Source organism: Oreochromis aureus, linkage group 6 (assembly GCF_013358895.1).
Source record: "Oreochromis aureus strain Israel breed Guangdong linkage group 6, ZZ_aureus, whole genome shotgun sequence".
Classification (NCBI taxonomy): domain Eukaryota; kingdom Metazoa; phylum Chordata; class Actinopteri; order Cichliformes; family Cichlidae; genus Oreochromis; species Oreochromis aureus.
Window position 1 is genome coordinate 39016395 of NC_052947.1, and position 16933 is coordinate 39033327.

Consider the following 16933-nt stretch of genomic DNA (forward strand, 5'->3'; position numbering starts at 1 on the left):
TCTGCCAGCCCTCTCTCCTTGCTTTTGCAGCCTTTGCGGTGTTCCCCTGCGTTTTAATTAAACTCTGAAACTCCTGATATCAGTTAATCAAGAGTTCTTGCTCTGCTGCCGTAAAATACTGAGCGCGCTCCTTCGACATCTTCGCCGACCAATCACAGGGTTGCCGATCAATGTTTCTACTATCGATGCGTAGCCCCTTTTAAGCCACCCAGTGATCTCAGATTACTTCATCCAGCTATACTAATTGTCAACAACAGGTGTGTTCGGAGAACCGGATTAGTGAGCTCAAAGTTAGCGCGATGATTTGATCTTGGATGTGTCATTTGATCTTGGATGTAGTAAGCGAGGTACGAAGAACGGGCCCCAGGTGATGGAGAAACAGGTTTACCTTTTAGGTGACATGAATGAGTTGAAGGGAAGTTATGTGTCACAGTCTGGCTGAGGCAGACTGTATGTGTTTGCAAAAGAGGACTCAAACGCAGACCAAAAACTGAATGGGATGTGGATTTAACAAAAAACAAGGTACAAACAAAGGGCATGGGTGAAACTAAACAATAACCTAAACTGGGTGAACTAAAGCTAAAACATGAAAAAAACCTTAAACACGGTGAACTGACATGGATACCTGAAGTTGTGACGTGGATGAGCAGGCAACCTGACCAGGAATGACTGAAGACACACAGACTAAATACACACAGGAGGATAATGAGGGAAATGGAAACACATGGGGAAACAGCTGACACACATGAACATAACGACGTCGCAAGGGGAGAGTAAAACTAAAAGCATTGAACATAGGAACACAGGACCCCTTCAAAATAAGACAGGAAACATAATGAGATGCAGACATGACAACCTGAACTTGACAACGTAAGACACAGACATGAAACACATGAAGGGCAAGGGAGACTTAACAGGGGTTAGAAGACACAAGGGGAATCTAATAACAAATGAACTAGAAAAACTAATGAGAATGAGCTTAATCATATAAACATCCAAAAGAACTAAAACTCAAAACACTGGGCCATAAGACCCAGGATCGTGACATTATGAACTGTTTCTGAGAGACAAATAACACCAGGATCCTTTTTTTATGTAGCTGACAGCTGGTTACTGTGCAGGGGCGGGTCTAGCAAAGTTTTGCCAGGGGGCCAGGTAGGGCGTTAACAGGGAAAGGGGGGCACAAAGAAATACTTTTCTTTGTTATGTCATTTAAAAGGACTAACTTTTAATAAATAATTATCTGAATCTTACAACTAAAGTGGTCATCTGATTAAATTTATAGAAATCTATTATTGTATATAGTAAATATTAAGTCTAATATACACCCTTGTAAGCTATAGTACTTTTTCCTTTGGGAAGGTACCATCTGTAAAGTCTGCAATTCTGTTGAAGAAACATGTTGAATCTATTTAATTATTGTAGAAACATAATTGATTTCAGGTGGGGGGTGGTTCTGGGAGATTTTTGTTAGGAGTTGGCAACCCTATTAGTTAGGTTGTTTAATATTTCTGCTAAGGACTCTTTAAAATACCAGAATAGGGAGGATAGTGCAGGTTTAAGTTTATTAGATTGATCAGTGTTGCTGAACTATAAAATATTTTGGGTGCAGTGTATTTTTTGCATACAAGTATAACAGAATAGATTTAGTGTCTTGTTTTTTAAAACTTGAGTATGAACTTTTACAAAATGCAGCAAGCATTTATTTAAAAAACAGTTTTATTGATTAAAAAAACACTATATCGGATTCATATTGGTATCGGCAGATATCCAAATTTTTGATATCGGAATCGGACATAAAAAAGTGGTATCGTGCCATCTCTAGTAACAAGCATTTACAAAGCCATCTACATTTTTTTTAAAAATGGATAGAAATACTGCACATAATTGTATGTATCCTAATTGTATGTATCCTTTTCCCCCTTTCTGATAATGATTTCTGGAATATCTTAATTCAATCTTTTTTCAATCTGTTTTAAGTGATGTGGTGCGTCTTGAGAGTCCGCATCTTGAGGAACAGAGGAACGAGCTGATTGTGCGCATCAATGCTGACCGCAGCCAGCTGAAAGATATTGAAGACCGCATTCTTAAGCTTCTCTTTACCTCTAAGGGGAATATACTTGACAACGAGGAGCTAGTTCAGACTCTCCAGGAGTCAAAGGTAGGGATTAGGCTATATGGATATGGAGTTGTGGTTGTTGAATTTAACATTACCTGCAATTATCTTTTTTTTTTAACCTTTCCTGTTTTTCTGATGTTCATCCTGTTTATTTCCATGATTTTTTGCATCCTCTTGTCTCCAGGTGACTTCAGAGGCCATAAAGCACCGTCTGGAGGAGGCAGAAGCAACTGAGCTGATGATCAACTCTGCGAGGGAGCGCTACAGGCCTGTGGCCACTCGAGGATCTGTTTTGTACTTTGTCATCGCCAGTCTGTCAGAGATCGATCCTATGTACCAGTTCTCACTCAAGTACTTTAAACAGGTGAGGGGGAAAAAAGAGCTGGGCTTTACTGTCAAATTTACAAAGCTACTTGTACAGGAATGTTTAATGAAAATGCGTAAGTACCCATTTAAGGTCATTATTTTATTTTTTCTCTCTTGTTTGTTTTTTCCTTCATCTTCAGCTCTTTAATTCCACCATCGAGACATCAGAGCAGAGTAATGTGCTAGAAGAGCGCCTTCAGATCCTCCTGAATCAAATCTTGCTAAACTCCTACATTAATGCGTCACGTGGACTCTTCAAGCAACACAAGCTTATCTACAGCTTTATGTTGTGTGTAGAAATCATGAGGCAGCGTGGCGAGATCTCTGATGGGGAATGGTGGCACTTCCTAAGAGGAGCTTCTTCACTGAAAAAGGTGAGGAGGGAAATCCAGCCATAGAAGTTCAGCTTGATAAAAGCAATAATGAATAAAATAATTAACTAAAAAAAAAAAAAAAAAAGATTTCCTATGATTATGCTCATGTTTTTTTATAACCTCCTAGGACCTGGCGTCCACATATGTGGACATCACATTTTGGGTTATTTAGACCAAAATACTCAATTTTGCTCTACAAGGGCCTGACATCCACTCACGAGGACATTATACTGCTACTGTTCTATCAAAATTTTATATGAATATCCTCATATGTGGCTCTCATTTTTCTTAGAAACAAAAATTAGGTGAAAAAAAATCTGGCATTTCTTTGTTTTTACATTGATCAGGTCCCAATCAGCCCAAATATCAAAGAGAAATTAAAAATGCATGCTGTGGAAGAGTGCAGGTATTAGGAGGTTAAAGAAGTATATAGTGATGGTGTTAAGCCACCATTTGTTTTTTATGCCACTAGACTGTAGGCACTGATTGTTAGCATTCACAGTCCTCATGCTAGTTCTGTTCTTCTTTCTGCTACACCTCTGTTTTAGGTCTCCCGTTTATTGCCTCTTAGCATTTACTGCTCAAAGGTTTGGAGTAACAGGGAAATGTATGTTTCTGACAAAAAGCAAGCTTTTTAAAAACCAAAATAAAATAATAGTAGTTTGATTGAAGACGCTAAAAAGGAGTAATGATTAATTGAATCATTAAATATAGGGGATTTTAATGAAATATTTACACAGGTGTATAGAAGTGGATTTTCAGACTCATCACCCAAATATCTGAAAGCTGTTAATCCGAGTAAACACTGAATACATCTGACTAGTGGAGTGCCTGCAGGTGTAATCGTAGTTGATGATTCTTTAACAAAAGCAATGTTTGAATGAGGAACAAGAAATTTTTTAGTGATCCAAAGTATTTCAGATTAAATTCTCACTTTTACTTTTTAAAGCTGCTTGTCATAGAAACCATTCGTCATCATCCCCTCTGTCAAGAGTTTATTTTTAATAAGACATTCTTCAGGTTGAATAAAGACACTCAGACAGTTAGAATATAATAACAGCAACGTGCACGGGTGAGGACTCTGGCGAGACCCCCACCCTGAGTGCCGGCAACAGTTCTTTATTTATAGGTTACATCGCGTATGCAAGTACATCACATTTCCTCTTTTACAAGTTCCTCTAAACCAATGGTTGTGTGTGTGGGTGTGTGTGAGTCACATGTGTATCTGGCTGCTTCTTCTAGGAAACGTGGTGCACTTTTGAACTCTTGTGGTTTGGGTGCTGCATCTGTTTCCTGTTTAACTTATTTGTGTTGTAGAGTTAAATGTCAGCTTGCACAACAGTGGAAAAGTTCAGCAAATCTTATGAAATATATGAACACTTCATGATATGCTTGTTAATGAAAGATAATAAAACAACGAATAAAAACACATAAAACATAAAATCTTACAACACCCTCACTCTTTTATAATTCTAGTTAACTTTCTCTTTACTTACATCAGTCGATAACAACATGTCTACTAAATTTGTGGCCATAAAACTTTCTTTTCCTGCATCTTCCAGGAGTATCCAGAGCGACCAGATGTGCCATGTCTAAGTGATTTTTACTGGCAGACATGTTGTGAGCTGGAGGACACACTGCCTTGCCTCAAGGGAATCTCCAAAGAAATCACTAGAACACATATCCATATTAAGCTAGGTACCCTTTCCCCGTTGTTATTGTTGTTGAGCTGATAAGGATCTGCATTTGTCAGCATGTTACTTTTAAATATAAAACTAGAATGTTTGACTCTGTCATTTTTCATTTTTATAACGAGATGTTCTAATCATTCTTATCATTAATTTACCAAACCATGTACAAATCCTGTGTCTGATTCCTTAGAATTTCTTTTCTCTTATAGGGCACTTTGAAGCATCTTTAAATCCAGTTTTTTACAGAATGTTGCAGGAAATCAAAGAAAATGGCAGACTACCACCAAATATGAACTCTGCAAATATCAGTCTCTTACTAAAACCAGGCAAAGACCCTGTATTTGCCTCAAGCTATCGTCCAATATCCCTTATTAATGTAGACCTCAAAATAATCTGCAAAGCTCTCTCAAAGAGATTAGAGAAAATGACCCCCCTTTTAATTCATCCTGACCAAACTGGTTTCATAAAAGGTCGGCACTCATCAACAAATACACGTAGATTACTTAATTTAACAGACTACTCATGCAATAAAAACATTGAAACCATAATATTGTCTCTTGATGCAGAAAAAGCGTTTGACAGAGTTAACTGGAAATTTCTATTTGCAACTTTACACAAATTTGGTTTTGGAACCTCTTTCATAAACTGGTTAAAAATATTATATAATTCCCCAACAGCTTGTGTCAGAACAAATGACCAAACATCCTCCAGCTTCTGTCTCCTGAGGGGCACCAGGCAGGGATGCCCACTCTCCCCTTCACTGTTTGCAATTTTTATTGAGCCACTAGCAGCAGCAATTAGACAGGCTACAACAATTAAGGGCATAAAATGTAAGAATGTAGAACATAAAATCAGCCTTTATGCGGATGATGTGTTACTTTTTCTCCAAAACTCACAAACCAATATCTCTGGGGTGATTGCATTGATAAATTCTTTCTCAAGAGTCTCAGATTACTCAATCAACTGGTCAAAATCTACAGTTCTTCCGATTAACTGCTCCTTCCATAATTCTTCTCCTACACCACTGCAATCTGGAAATATAAAATATTTAGGTATTAATGTCTCTCCTAAGCTTTCAGAATTAACTAAATTAAACCACATCTCGCTTTTAAAGACAGTAGAAAGCGATCTGGCTAGATGGAAATCTTTACCCATATCACTCATGGGAAGGGTCGCCGCTATAAAAATGATGGTCTTCCATCCATCCATCCATCCATCCATTCGCTTCTGCTTATCCTTTTCAGGGTCGCGGGGGGCGCTGGAGCCTATCCCAGCTGTCATAGGGCGAGAGGCGGGGTACACCCTGAACAGGTCGCCAGCCTGTCGCAGGGCCAACACACAGGGACAGACAACCATTCACACTCACATTCACTCGCACATTCACACCTAGTGACAATTTCGATTATCCAATTAACCTATCCCCACAAGCTGAAATGATGGTCTTGCCAAAAATAAACTACTTGTTTTCAATGATCCCAAATAAGCCATCACAAGATTGGTTCACATTGGTTCTCTAGACTCATGTATTTCTAAATTCCTTTGGAAAGATAAACCCCCACGTATCAGCTTAAAAACATTACAAAGGACCAAGGATAAAGGAGGATTAGATCTGCCTAACTTTAATCACTATTTTTTAGCCAACAGGCTTCAGTTCATCTCTAGATGGTTTAAACACACCTTCTTAGATGAGCCCTGGCTAGATGTAGAACAGGCACTATGTAATAATCTAGAAATTTCAGACCTACTATTTATCAGCTCAAACATCAAAAGACATGAATGCTTTAAAAGCATCAACATCAGCTCTTCTCTGACAGCATGGTGGGAGTTTCTAAAAATGACAGAGTCTTCATTAATCCCATGCAAACGTACACCTATCTGGAATAACCCTGACATATTACAAAAAAATAATATGATTAATTTTCCAGAATGGAGTTGTAAAGGAATTAAATACTTAGAACATATATTAGAGGGAACAGAATTTATTCCATTTGACAGACTAGTTACACAATATGGGATCAACAAGAAAAGATTTTTAGAATATCAACAAATTAAAACCATAGTAAAAAAGAAATTTTACCTCAGTCAAGCTGAATTACAAACACCACCAAGTGCGGTACATTTTCTTACTCTTAAATCCCCCAAATTATTATCTAAAATATACAGAACACTTTCTAAAATAGATGAGTCAATATCCCTTCCTATTGCAAAGTGGGAAGCAGATTTATCAGTAAGCTTAGACCAAAACTTCTGGTCTCAGATATGCTTAAAAACCTTTAAATTGATTAAAAATCCCAGTCTGCAATTAATACAATACAAATTACTACATAGAGTGCACTATACTGGTCATCGGATGTTCAAGATGGGCTTTACATCTTCCAACAACTGCTCACACTGTCAAGGCAATACACCAGACAATTACATCCACGCTCTTTGGTTCTGTCCACCAGTGCAGAAGTTTTGGCGTGAGATATGTGAAGACTTATCAAAGTGTCTGAAATGTAACATTCCAGCCTCCCCTTTAGTGTGCTTGCTGAGCAACTTGGATGAGGTCACTGCAGAAATAAACACAGCCCACATTGTTTTTACAGCCCTATGCATTGCCAAGAAAATGGTCCTCCTTAACTGGAAAAATAAAAAGAATCTTAATTCTAATCAATATAAAAACCATCTAATAGATCACATTAGTCTTGATACAGCCTCTGCCACCACATTTGATCAATCCCTTTGGGCTCCTTTGATCGGCTTCATCACCTAGTGGGGTGGGGGTCATGGTTTGGTCCTGCCTTCGCTATTGTGGTTGATGTGGAGGTTGGGACGGGCTTTAGGCGCCAGGAGAACCCCTAGAGACGTTATCTCTGGAGGGCTCAACCCGGGGGGTTGTGGTCATAACCTGGTTAGTGGCTCTGGTCGCTCTTAGAGGGTGTTCTGCTCGTGGCTGCGTGCAGCGGGGCTGGGGGATGGTCTGTACTGGCGGACGTAGGTTACTGGCCTGGTGGCCTGGCTGCCCCTGAGTGGATCCGGGGCAGGCGTGGGGGCTTGGGGTCTGGGGTGCCGTCTCCGTGATGGGGCTCTGGCTGGGCCTTGGGGCTTCGGTCCTCGTCGGTGTGTCGCCGAGGTTGTGGGCGGGTGGGTGCACGGGGCTCAGCCCTGGCGCAGGGGCCTCTGGTGCATCGGCCTAACTGGGGGCTCGTCAACTGGCAGGAGGTTGTTCCATCCTTGCAGAAGTCCACTCTGCAGGTGGGGAGAGACATAGGAGAGGTGGAGAATAAACCTAACCTGGGTGTCTGTTGTCTTGTGTAGTCTGGAGATGATTGAATGTTGGGGTGGGTACAGTTTCCTCTGCGGTGGGGTAGGGTGGGCTTTCCCCAGGTCCTGTGGGGCTTGGCGGTGCTGCTGCCGTGAGGCCCCGGGTGGATGGGCCTGGGCTCCCTTGCCTTGGTGGGTACCAGAGGACGGGGGTGCCTACTGGGGTCAGCGGGGAGCTGGCCCTAGGAGGGCATCTTGCCCTCACTTCTTTTCCTCCCCATCCCGGCTGCCTCCCTCTTCCCGCTCCACCACACCCACCCACACAGGTAGGGCCTTTGGGTGCGGGTGTGTCACCAGGGTGCAGGGGAGGCATTCCCCCCCTCTGTCCCCTTCTGGCCACCTGTGCCTCAGTTTTATTCCACAACTTAGACATCCACATTATTCACACTCTCATAACACACACATACATATAGGGCCTTGAGGGTGACCACGTTAACGGCGTCCAGTGGATGGTCTGTGTTTTCAACCCCACCTCTGGCGCCGGTGCCCCCCTGTCAATTTTAAATCCATGTAGACATTGAGGGTTCTCGGGAGGGGCCGTGCTAACACCTGCTGCTCTCTGGCAGCAGCACCATGCCCTCCCTTGTTTTAAATGCACCGTTTCCCCCTCTGGGGGCGAGGGTACCTGGACCCGGGGTATAGAGTATGTTTGGGGAGTATGATTGTGTGTACATATCCATGTATGTCTATCCCTACGCTGGGTGAGTGCTGAGTGTTTGTATATGTGTGCATGAGGGTGGGAAAGCATGTTTGTGTCTGTGTGTGCCTGTTTGTCTGCGTCTATATGTCAGGTCGGGTCTTAGACTCCACCTCCCTGGGTACTCCCAGGCCCTCCAAAGTGTGGAGGCCTATCTCCCCTCACCACACTCCCCGCCGGTAACTGATGCCCTCAGGGGTTGGTGCATTGGTGGTTCTTGGTGTCCGAGGCTGGGCGCTCAGGAATGCACCAGCTCACTCCCGGTGGCTACTTGGCGGGGCCTGGTGCCTGTCGCTCGGTCAGGCCTCTTCCGGGGCAAAGGGGGCCCTCGGGCCTCCGGCCTCGGGGCCTGCAACTCAGTTCACTCTGGCACAGCTGGCTGCCGGCGGGCACGCCAGTGCAGCCCCCTCTGGCTTCTGCTCCGTGGCTACTGGGTGACCCCCTCATCTGGGGATTGTGAAGGGGAGAAATATTTTCCTGCTATTAGTTGCTGCTATTTTTATAATCATCATTAACATTTCAGTATTAATAGGGATGTTGCATTCAGATGCATTCAGATGTTCAAACATATTGGTATTGTATTAACCTTTTTTACAGGTCCAAAGAAGAACCATTTTAAATGGTTGAGTTGAATCTATAATTTAAATGTTATTAATGCTTTTATGATCTCTGTGTAGAGGGCAGAGACAGGAAAATACACTTTGTGCCAAAATGAGACAGGAAACGCGTCTGCAGAGCATACTTTTGCAGAAGTGAAACTGAAGCCAGAAGTTTAAGTGCAAGGGTGTTTAGTATGCATTTATTGCGGATTAAGCCTTAAGTAGTTGTGGTAGACTGAAACAGTTGTTATATATTTTACATATAAGTCAAGATCATTACACACAGGATGGCCTTAGCCTGGTTGGTTGCTTAAGTTGAGGTCAACTAAGGTTCAGAAAGCAGATGCAAACTCTGCACGTACAGACAGACACCAATAGTGAGAGGTCATGACACGTACGCAGTACACAGCATGCACGCGCCCTCGCACGTGTACGCACACACACATACACACCATGGTAGATCTATTTTGGTAGGGCAGAAATGCAGAAGTGTGCCGACGTACTAAGAGGAAGTGCACCAGACGAGCGACAGCGAAGAGGGGAAGCACCGACCCGAAGACAATGTTCTTTAGAGCTATGTTAAAGTTCATGGAACAGTTTGTGGTTTGGATTGACGTAAGCTGTACTATTGTCTATTTTTGTAAAAGAGGGGGGCTTTGTTATTGTACCCATATAAGAACTTGTCTAATGATTGTAAGTTCAGTTCGACGCTGAAATCTGCACAGCGGTCGGACTCACACATGTGTTTATTAAAAATACTGTCTAATTGCACACTGGACCGGATCTGTGGTTATTTATGGATTCTTCTCTCAACATTGAACCCTAACAGGATCTCCTCAGCCCTTCCCAGGAGGGTGGCACGGATGCCCCTCCGGTGGTACTCCTTGGGCTCTCGCACTCTGGGTCCTCTGGATGTCTGGAGCCTGGATCTCCTCCATGTCTGCTTCATGCCCTGGGGGACGGGGCTATGGGCCTCCACACCCTCTAGCAGACCGTTACATGGGGAAACCTTTTGTATACAAGCGCGCTGATCCACACAGGTGTGCACACGGGTGTTCACTGTTCGTAGACATAAACTACACCTTTCTTAGCTGCTACTTCAAAGCACATTGTGCGCTGTCTGTCCTGCGTGCTGCACAACAATATTCAATATTTAGTATTTACTGCTGTTCACACTCAGCTAGATTAACGTGATGGTGTTGTGTTTAGTATGTTGCTTTGGTTTTTTGGGTTTTTTTGCTTGTTTTCTCTTCTTTTTCTCTCAACAGGTGATCCAGGAGATTTTTCTTTTCTCTTTGTCTTTGTAAGTGCCCTTTCTCACTGTCCCTTTTCCCTTCTGTTTTTCTTTTCCTTCCTCTCTTTCTTTCTCCCTTTCCTATCCCCCAGTCATGTCTGTCCATCTGTAACAACTGAAAATAAAGTAAATAATAACAACAAAGTTTGATCAAATGGACCAATACGGCAATGCCATGATGATCCATTTGGCAAAATAAATCCATTTGGTATCCTTGTTGGTCTTCAGACAACAATTCTGACGGCTAAAGAACCAAATGGGACAGGCAAAAAAAAAAAAAAAAAAATCCAGAAAAATGTAAAGGCTATGTGTCAGAGTTGCCTTCTCTCGAGGAGTCCAAAAAGGAGAAACAGGAGATGAAAGGCTACTGGAATGAGCGATTGGGATCTTTCCAGAAATTAGTTCTTATCAAGAGCTTCATGGAAGAGAAGGTGAGCCTGGATGAAGTGGGTGGAAAAATATTTACTGAGGTTTTCATGATTGTTTTCCAGGTGAAGAGGATCATTTTTAAAAAAGTGTAACTTTTGTCAGTATTAAAGAAAGGATCTCAGTAAAAAAAATAAATGACATGGGTTTATAGCTCTCCGCGGAGCTTTCCCATCACCACCAAAGCTTGGTCAATTTTTCCCAGCTTTTCTGTGACTTATATCCTCTTTTTCCATCCAGGTGGTTTTTGCAGCAACTGAGTTTGTGATTGTCAACCTAGGGAAGGAGTTTGTGGAAAACCCTCCAGTTGACCTGGCTAATCTCTATAGTGACATGTCCCCTACCACCCCAGTGATCTTCATCCTCAGCACAGGTTCTGACCCAATGGGTGCCTTCCAGCGCTTTGCAAACGAGAGAGGGTGTCTCGACAGGTAAGGGAGAAAAAATGGTTAGAGAGGTCCCTCGAACATGGCTCGCAAAAATGTCTTTGTTTTGTTCACCAGGCTGTGACATGTGAGATATAGACATATATAGCTGGTTGGGTTTTTTATTTTATTTTTAATAGTCAGTAGCTTCTGTCTTCTGTAAGCCAAGTAGTGGGAGGTTTTTAGGATCATCTCTTTTTGTGGATGATGCCATCAATTTGACTGCACCAAGCAATAATCTGCAACTTGCACTGGGACAGTTCAGCCATGTGGTTCTCTGCTAGAAAAGGGTGAATTGTCCTCTTCAGTTTGAGAATGAGTGGCTTCCTCAAATGAACAAGTTCAAGTTTAAGACTGCAGATACAAGCAGTGGAAATGAGCTGTCTTATAAAGGGTGTCTAAGCTCAGTCTCAAACATAGGATGAGGAGTTTGGGAGGGGCTCAGAGTAGAGCCACTACTCATCCACATCCAAGAGGCCTTCTGGACACTTCTTACATGAAGGGCATGTCCGAAGATCATGCTGGGTCATATCCAGAAGACATGTTCCCAAACCAGTATTTCACTTCGATATCTGCTTGGAAGTGTTGGGGTAGTGGCTGGGAAGAGGGAGGTCTGGGCATCTCTGTCTAAACTGTTGTCCCTGTGATCCTGGACTAGACAGGTTGTTGCAAATGAATGAATAAAGTGTATAAAGGCAATCAAAATGGTGATTTTTCTGTGTTTTTCAGGGTCGAGGCTATCTCACTGGGGCAAGGCCAGGGACCTATAGTGGAGAAGATGATCCATTCAGCGCTGACGAGTGGCAACTGGGTCTTCTTGCAGAACTGCCATCTGGCTGTGTCTTGGATGTTAGCCATGGCGGAGCTCATTAAGACCTTCACTGAGCCTGGTACTGTTTTTAAATTGAGCTCAAAAGTTTCTGTTTATTTCAGCCTTCTGTGCTAACATTTGATGACATATTTTTTTTATTAGTTAAGGCTTATGAGGGTTGTATGAAAAAATAGTATTAAATTAGAATAATTACCACATTTGCTTCAAACTGGGAAATCCCAGTGGTGGTAATTTTAGTGTTTATGGATGGGGATACCCAAGAAAGAGATGCTGGGCTACAGTTTAGTTTCAGTTTAGTTACACCTTGCTAGTACTCAGTTGGAACCCATTTGACCATCAAGAAAATGTACTTTAGTTCTTCATTGTGCAGATTCAACAATGCTTAAAGCATTCCTCCGAGGTTTTGGTCCACATTAACACAATAGTGTCGCACAGTTGTTGCAGATTTGTTGATTGCATTATAGCCACTAGATAATGGGTACGCTGTGGTCACAAAGAGATGAACATTGTTAGCAGCAATGCTCAGGGACACTATCACATCTAAACAAGTTCCTTCATATTTCTAATGTCATTAGACATAATTTGTAATTTACACGTGCATTTCTAATCTCTGAGAAACAGAAATGAGTAAACTGTGGTATTGTATGCTTTGGTTTTTCAAAGTGTTTGTATTATTGGTAAAAAATACTGCAGGACTTTTTTACAAGTCTCCTTTAAGGCCTTTTCTTTTTTATGAATATGCAAATAATTTTCTTATCTGTTTCTCTGCAGACACATCAGTCCATGAGAACTTCCGTTTGTTTCTCAGTTCCATGCCGACCAAAGTATTTCCTGTTACAGTGCTCCAGAACTCCGTTAAGGTAGTCACACAGAGACCCGTACACTGTAATACTATAGAATAAAGCTATAGATGATTAAAAATACTGAACTTGTCTATACTGGTGGATTGAACATGAGTGAAACATAAAAATGACTTTGGTAATTACAAGTACTGTTTTTTTAGGGTAACTGTGGTATAAACCTTACATTAGTTGAGCACTGCCTTCATAAATATGGGTCGAAATCTTTGACGTCAATTAAACGTACATTAACTACCAGCACTTGATTTATCGTCATCATGACCATGACCTGATAATTTGAAGAGTGAGTCATACGGTACACTGGTTACCTTGAAGAGTCGTTGGGATTGTTTGTGCACTCGAAGACTGCCTGAACAACAAGGAGGAGACGCTGAACCAAAAGGTTTTCAGGATTACTTGTAGTCTTCTCAGTAGGTCTCTGTGATGTCATTGCCAGGTGACTAACGAGCCTCCTAAAGGCCTGCGAGCCAACATGCGACGAGCCTTCACAGAGATCACCAGCAGTTTCTTTGAACACCACATTTTGGGACGCCAATGGAGGAAGATTGTCTTTGGAATCTGCTTTTTCCATGCAATCATCCAGGTTACATACACTCTTTCTCAGTATTTTACATGTAAAGTGCCTCATCATTATTACTTTGTTTTCTTGGATGTGTTTCACTTTGTGTGTGGTCGTACAGTACTTCTCTGCTTGTGTGTCTCGTGTTTAGGAGCGGAAGAAGTTTGGTCCCCTGGGCTGGAACATCCGCTACGAATTCAATGACAGTGACAGAGAATGTGCTCTGCTCAACCTCAGCCTGTACTGCAAAGATGGCACCATTCCTTGGGATGCTCTGGTCTATATCACTGGTAGGAAGCAAATATCAACAGAAAGGTGCATGTTCTTGTATCTAACTTCAACAAGGTAATAAGTTAGGGACTGTTTGTGTAGCATCTTATTTCCCATATGTAAGGCATGTCTTAGTTGTATTTTGACATTTTATATTAATAGAAAGCCTTTTCACAAAACAAACATGCAGCTGTTTCACAAAAATAAAAGTGTGGGAAGGATAATAGGACACTTTAGACCAGCGGTCAGCAACCTTTAACACCCAAAGAGCCATTTGGATCTGGTTTCTACGGAAAAGGAAACACTGGGAGCCGCAAATACTTTTTGACATCTAAAATGAAGATAACACCGTGTATATTGTTTTTTTTACCTTTATGCTTTGTATAAACAACTATAGTGTGTTGCTTATGAAATCCATGAAGTGCTATGGAGAAAATTAAATTTATTTATGTAATGAACACATTGTCAACCCTTAAAAAATAATAACTAAAAAGAAAGTCAACCAGTTGAAGGTGTCTTTAAAATTAATTAAAAAGCTGAACTTAAATTATCCATAGCAAACAAAAGCAGTGAGCCGTCATCCTTATATCGCCTTCTGGGCTTTCGGAGTGTAGCGGAGCTACCGGCTTCCACGAGTGTGACGCTTATTTTGAGCGATCAAAAGTAATAAAATATAACTTTATTTTTATTATTCAAGATCACAATAATCTTCCAATTTAGAACTACAAGTTTTAAAAAAGAACTAACACAAATAAAATAGACTTCAGTTAAATACTTATAATTTATTTTTCCAAACCATACAGAGCCGCAATATAAGGACTAAAGAGCCGCATGCGGCTCCGGAGCCGCAGGTTGCCGACCCCTGCTTTAGACCATTCAGCTTTATATAAAAGAAAAAGGGACGATTTTTTTTCCCCCCTGTGTTTTGTGTTCTGTAATAGATTTCTCTTTTTACTATTTCATCTTTAAATTGAATGACCTGGATCCAACTTCTTTCAAAATTATCTGTACAAGAACGGGTATTACACATATCTATGTAAATATACTATATGCTTATTTTTTAGTTTAAAGTTGTTGCTGTTTTTTTCCATAACTTTTTATTTTTCTGATTCTGAGTGAGATTTTGATCAACTGAAACTAGAAAAGGGTCTGGTCTTTAAAAGCAATATCTCCTGCATTCATAAACAAAGAAAGCCATGAAATATCTCAAATCCTACTGTGTTTTTTTCCTCTTCAGGTGAGATCACATCACAGTGACGGATGGCTGGGACCAACGGTGCCTAAGGACAATCCTCAAAGGCTTTTTTTTCTCCAGAAACTCTGCAGCCTGGCTACACCTACTCCCCCTCAGGTATTGTTCTTTCTGCCCTCTTTTGTATGTGTGTGTGTGTGTGTGTGTGTGTGTGTGTGTGTGTGTGTGTGTGTGTGTGTGTGTGTGTGTGTGTGTGTGTGTGTGTGTGTGTGTGTGTCTGCAGCATCAAGAAACTATAACTCTGATCAATACCATACTGGATGTTAATCCTCGTTCTTCAGCACAACAGGGAGCTAAGAGTAACGATGACAGTCTGCAAGCTCGCCGAACTGATTCTAGCCAAACTGCCCGGTACGCTGACCCCACATAGATTCACCTGCACATAGATCTCAGTTACTGCTGAGACTTTGCATTATTACACTCACTCTTTTCCCCCATGTTTCATTGGTTTGTGTTGTCTTTTGTCTCTTTGTGAACTTGTCTTTCTTTTGGAGTGCAGAGCGACTGGACATGCATGAAGCAATTGACACACTGTTTATCAAAGACACCAATGGGCACCTGAACTCCCTCACAACTGTTTTGGCCCAAGAAGCAGACCGATTCAACAACCTGCTTAAAGTTCTCAGGGTGACGTAAAAACCACACACATTTAATTGGTGGAGATCATCTCATGACCACTTCAGGAGTTGTTTTCTTTGGATTATAGTTTATTTACTTGATCTTAGAGAAACATTCAAATAGAAAAAAACCTAAACAATCAAAAATATGCGTTCTGTGTAATTTCAGAAATAACATTTTTTGGAATCTGTCGTTACTGTGATGTGTTATTCTCACTTTCTTTTTCGTAGATGTCTCTTATCACTCTGCAAAAGGTCTCGTTGTGATGTCAGAGGAAATGGACCGAATCTACACAAGCTTTCTGAACAACCAAGTCCCCACCCACTGGGCAAACTCTGCCTACCCTTCCCTCAAACCGCTGTCTTCTTGGGTCAGAGACTTGACTCTCAGAACTTCCTTTATCCAGGTTTGCATACAGATATTAACAAAAACACACACGTTTTCAAGTTCAGTCCAGAGGAATTATAGAAGTTTGTGTGAAATGTGTCTTTATAAAGCTAACATAAATAATGTGGGGGAAATTGGATTAGAAGTCTTTTTCTAGCTCAGGTCTGGGATATTGGCTGTATTTTATTGGTTCAGGTGTGTGCACATGTGTGTGTGTGTGTGTGTGTGTGTGTGTGTGTGTGTGTGTGTGTGTGTGTGTGTGTGTCTGTGCGCATGCATATGTACTTTTGCATACATTTGATTTGTGTGTTATCTCATTAGGTTGGAAAACTGTAATAACACATGTACATTCTGAGTTCATCTTTCTGCCTCCCTGCACATTCTGGTTTAGTGTTTGGTTCATCTTATCTGATTTAAGCTGCTCTTCCTTAAGTCTGCTCTGAACATATATCGTACAGTCACTATAATTCACTTAAACAAGCACAAACAGGGTAAAGTCCTGTTAGTTTATACAGCAGTGGATAAACACTGAGTCACACTCCACATGCTGATTTTCTTAGGAAACAGAATCCAATGTAAACTGATTCACTGGGTCACTTCAGGTCCCATCAGTAATAGGATGCCTGTAATGGACTATATTGAATAAAAGAAGAAGATGCTGCATAAAGAAAGATATCGTTATTTAAAAATGCATATATTTTAATTGCATCTCTGCTTCTCTTTTCCTCTCTTGCAAGACTTGGATCACACGTGGTCATCCCAAATCACTTTGGATCTCCGGGTTCTTCTTCCCTCAAGGCTTTCTTACTGGTAACACACTGAAACATGCTCTATGTTTTTTAATGAATGCCAACAGTA

At 41.3% G+C, this 16933-nt stretch overlaps 1 protein-coding gene across 1 annotated transcript in view; it reads left to right on the forward strand.

The window, feature by feature from the left end:
- The window catches only part of dnah6 (dynein, axonemal, heavy chain 6), a 76122-nt gene that overhangs the window by 57115 nt on the left and 2074 nt on the right, over positions 1-16933 (forward strand). The window contains 16 exon segments of the mRNA XM_039613523.1: positions 1981-2161; positions 2304-2483; positions 2626-2859; positions 4422-4557; positions 10738-10877; positions 11113-11303; positions 12027-12187; positions 12901-12989; positions 13426-13572; positions 13700-13838; positions 15061-15113; positions 15115-15225; positions 15294-15421; positions 15565-15704; positions 15916-16094; positions 16813-16885. Coding sequence (XP_039469457.1) covers positions 1981-2161; positions 2304-2483; positions 2626-2859; positions 4422-4557; positions 10738-10877; positions 11113-11303; positions 12027-12187; positions 12901-12989; positions 13426-13572; positions 13700-13838; positions 15061-15113; positions 15115-15225; positions 15294-15421; positions 15565-15704; positions 15916-16094; positions 16813-16885 — 2282 coding nt within the window.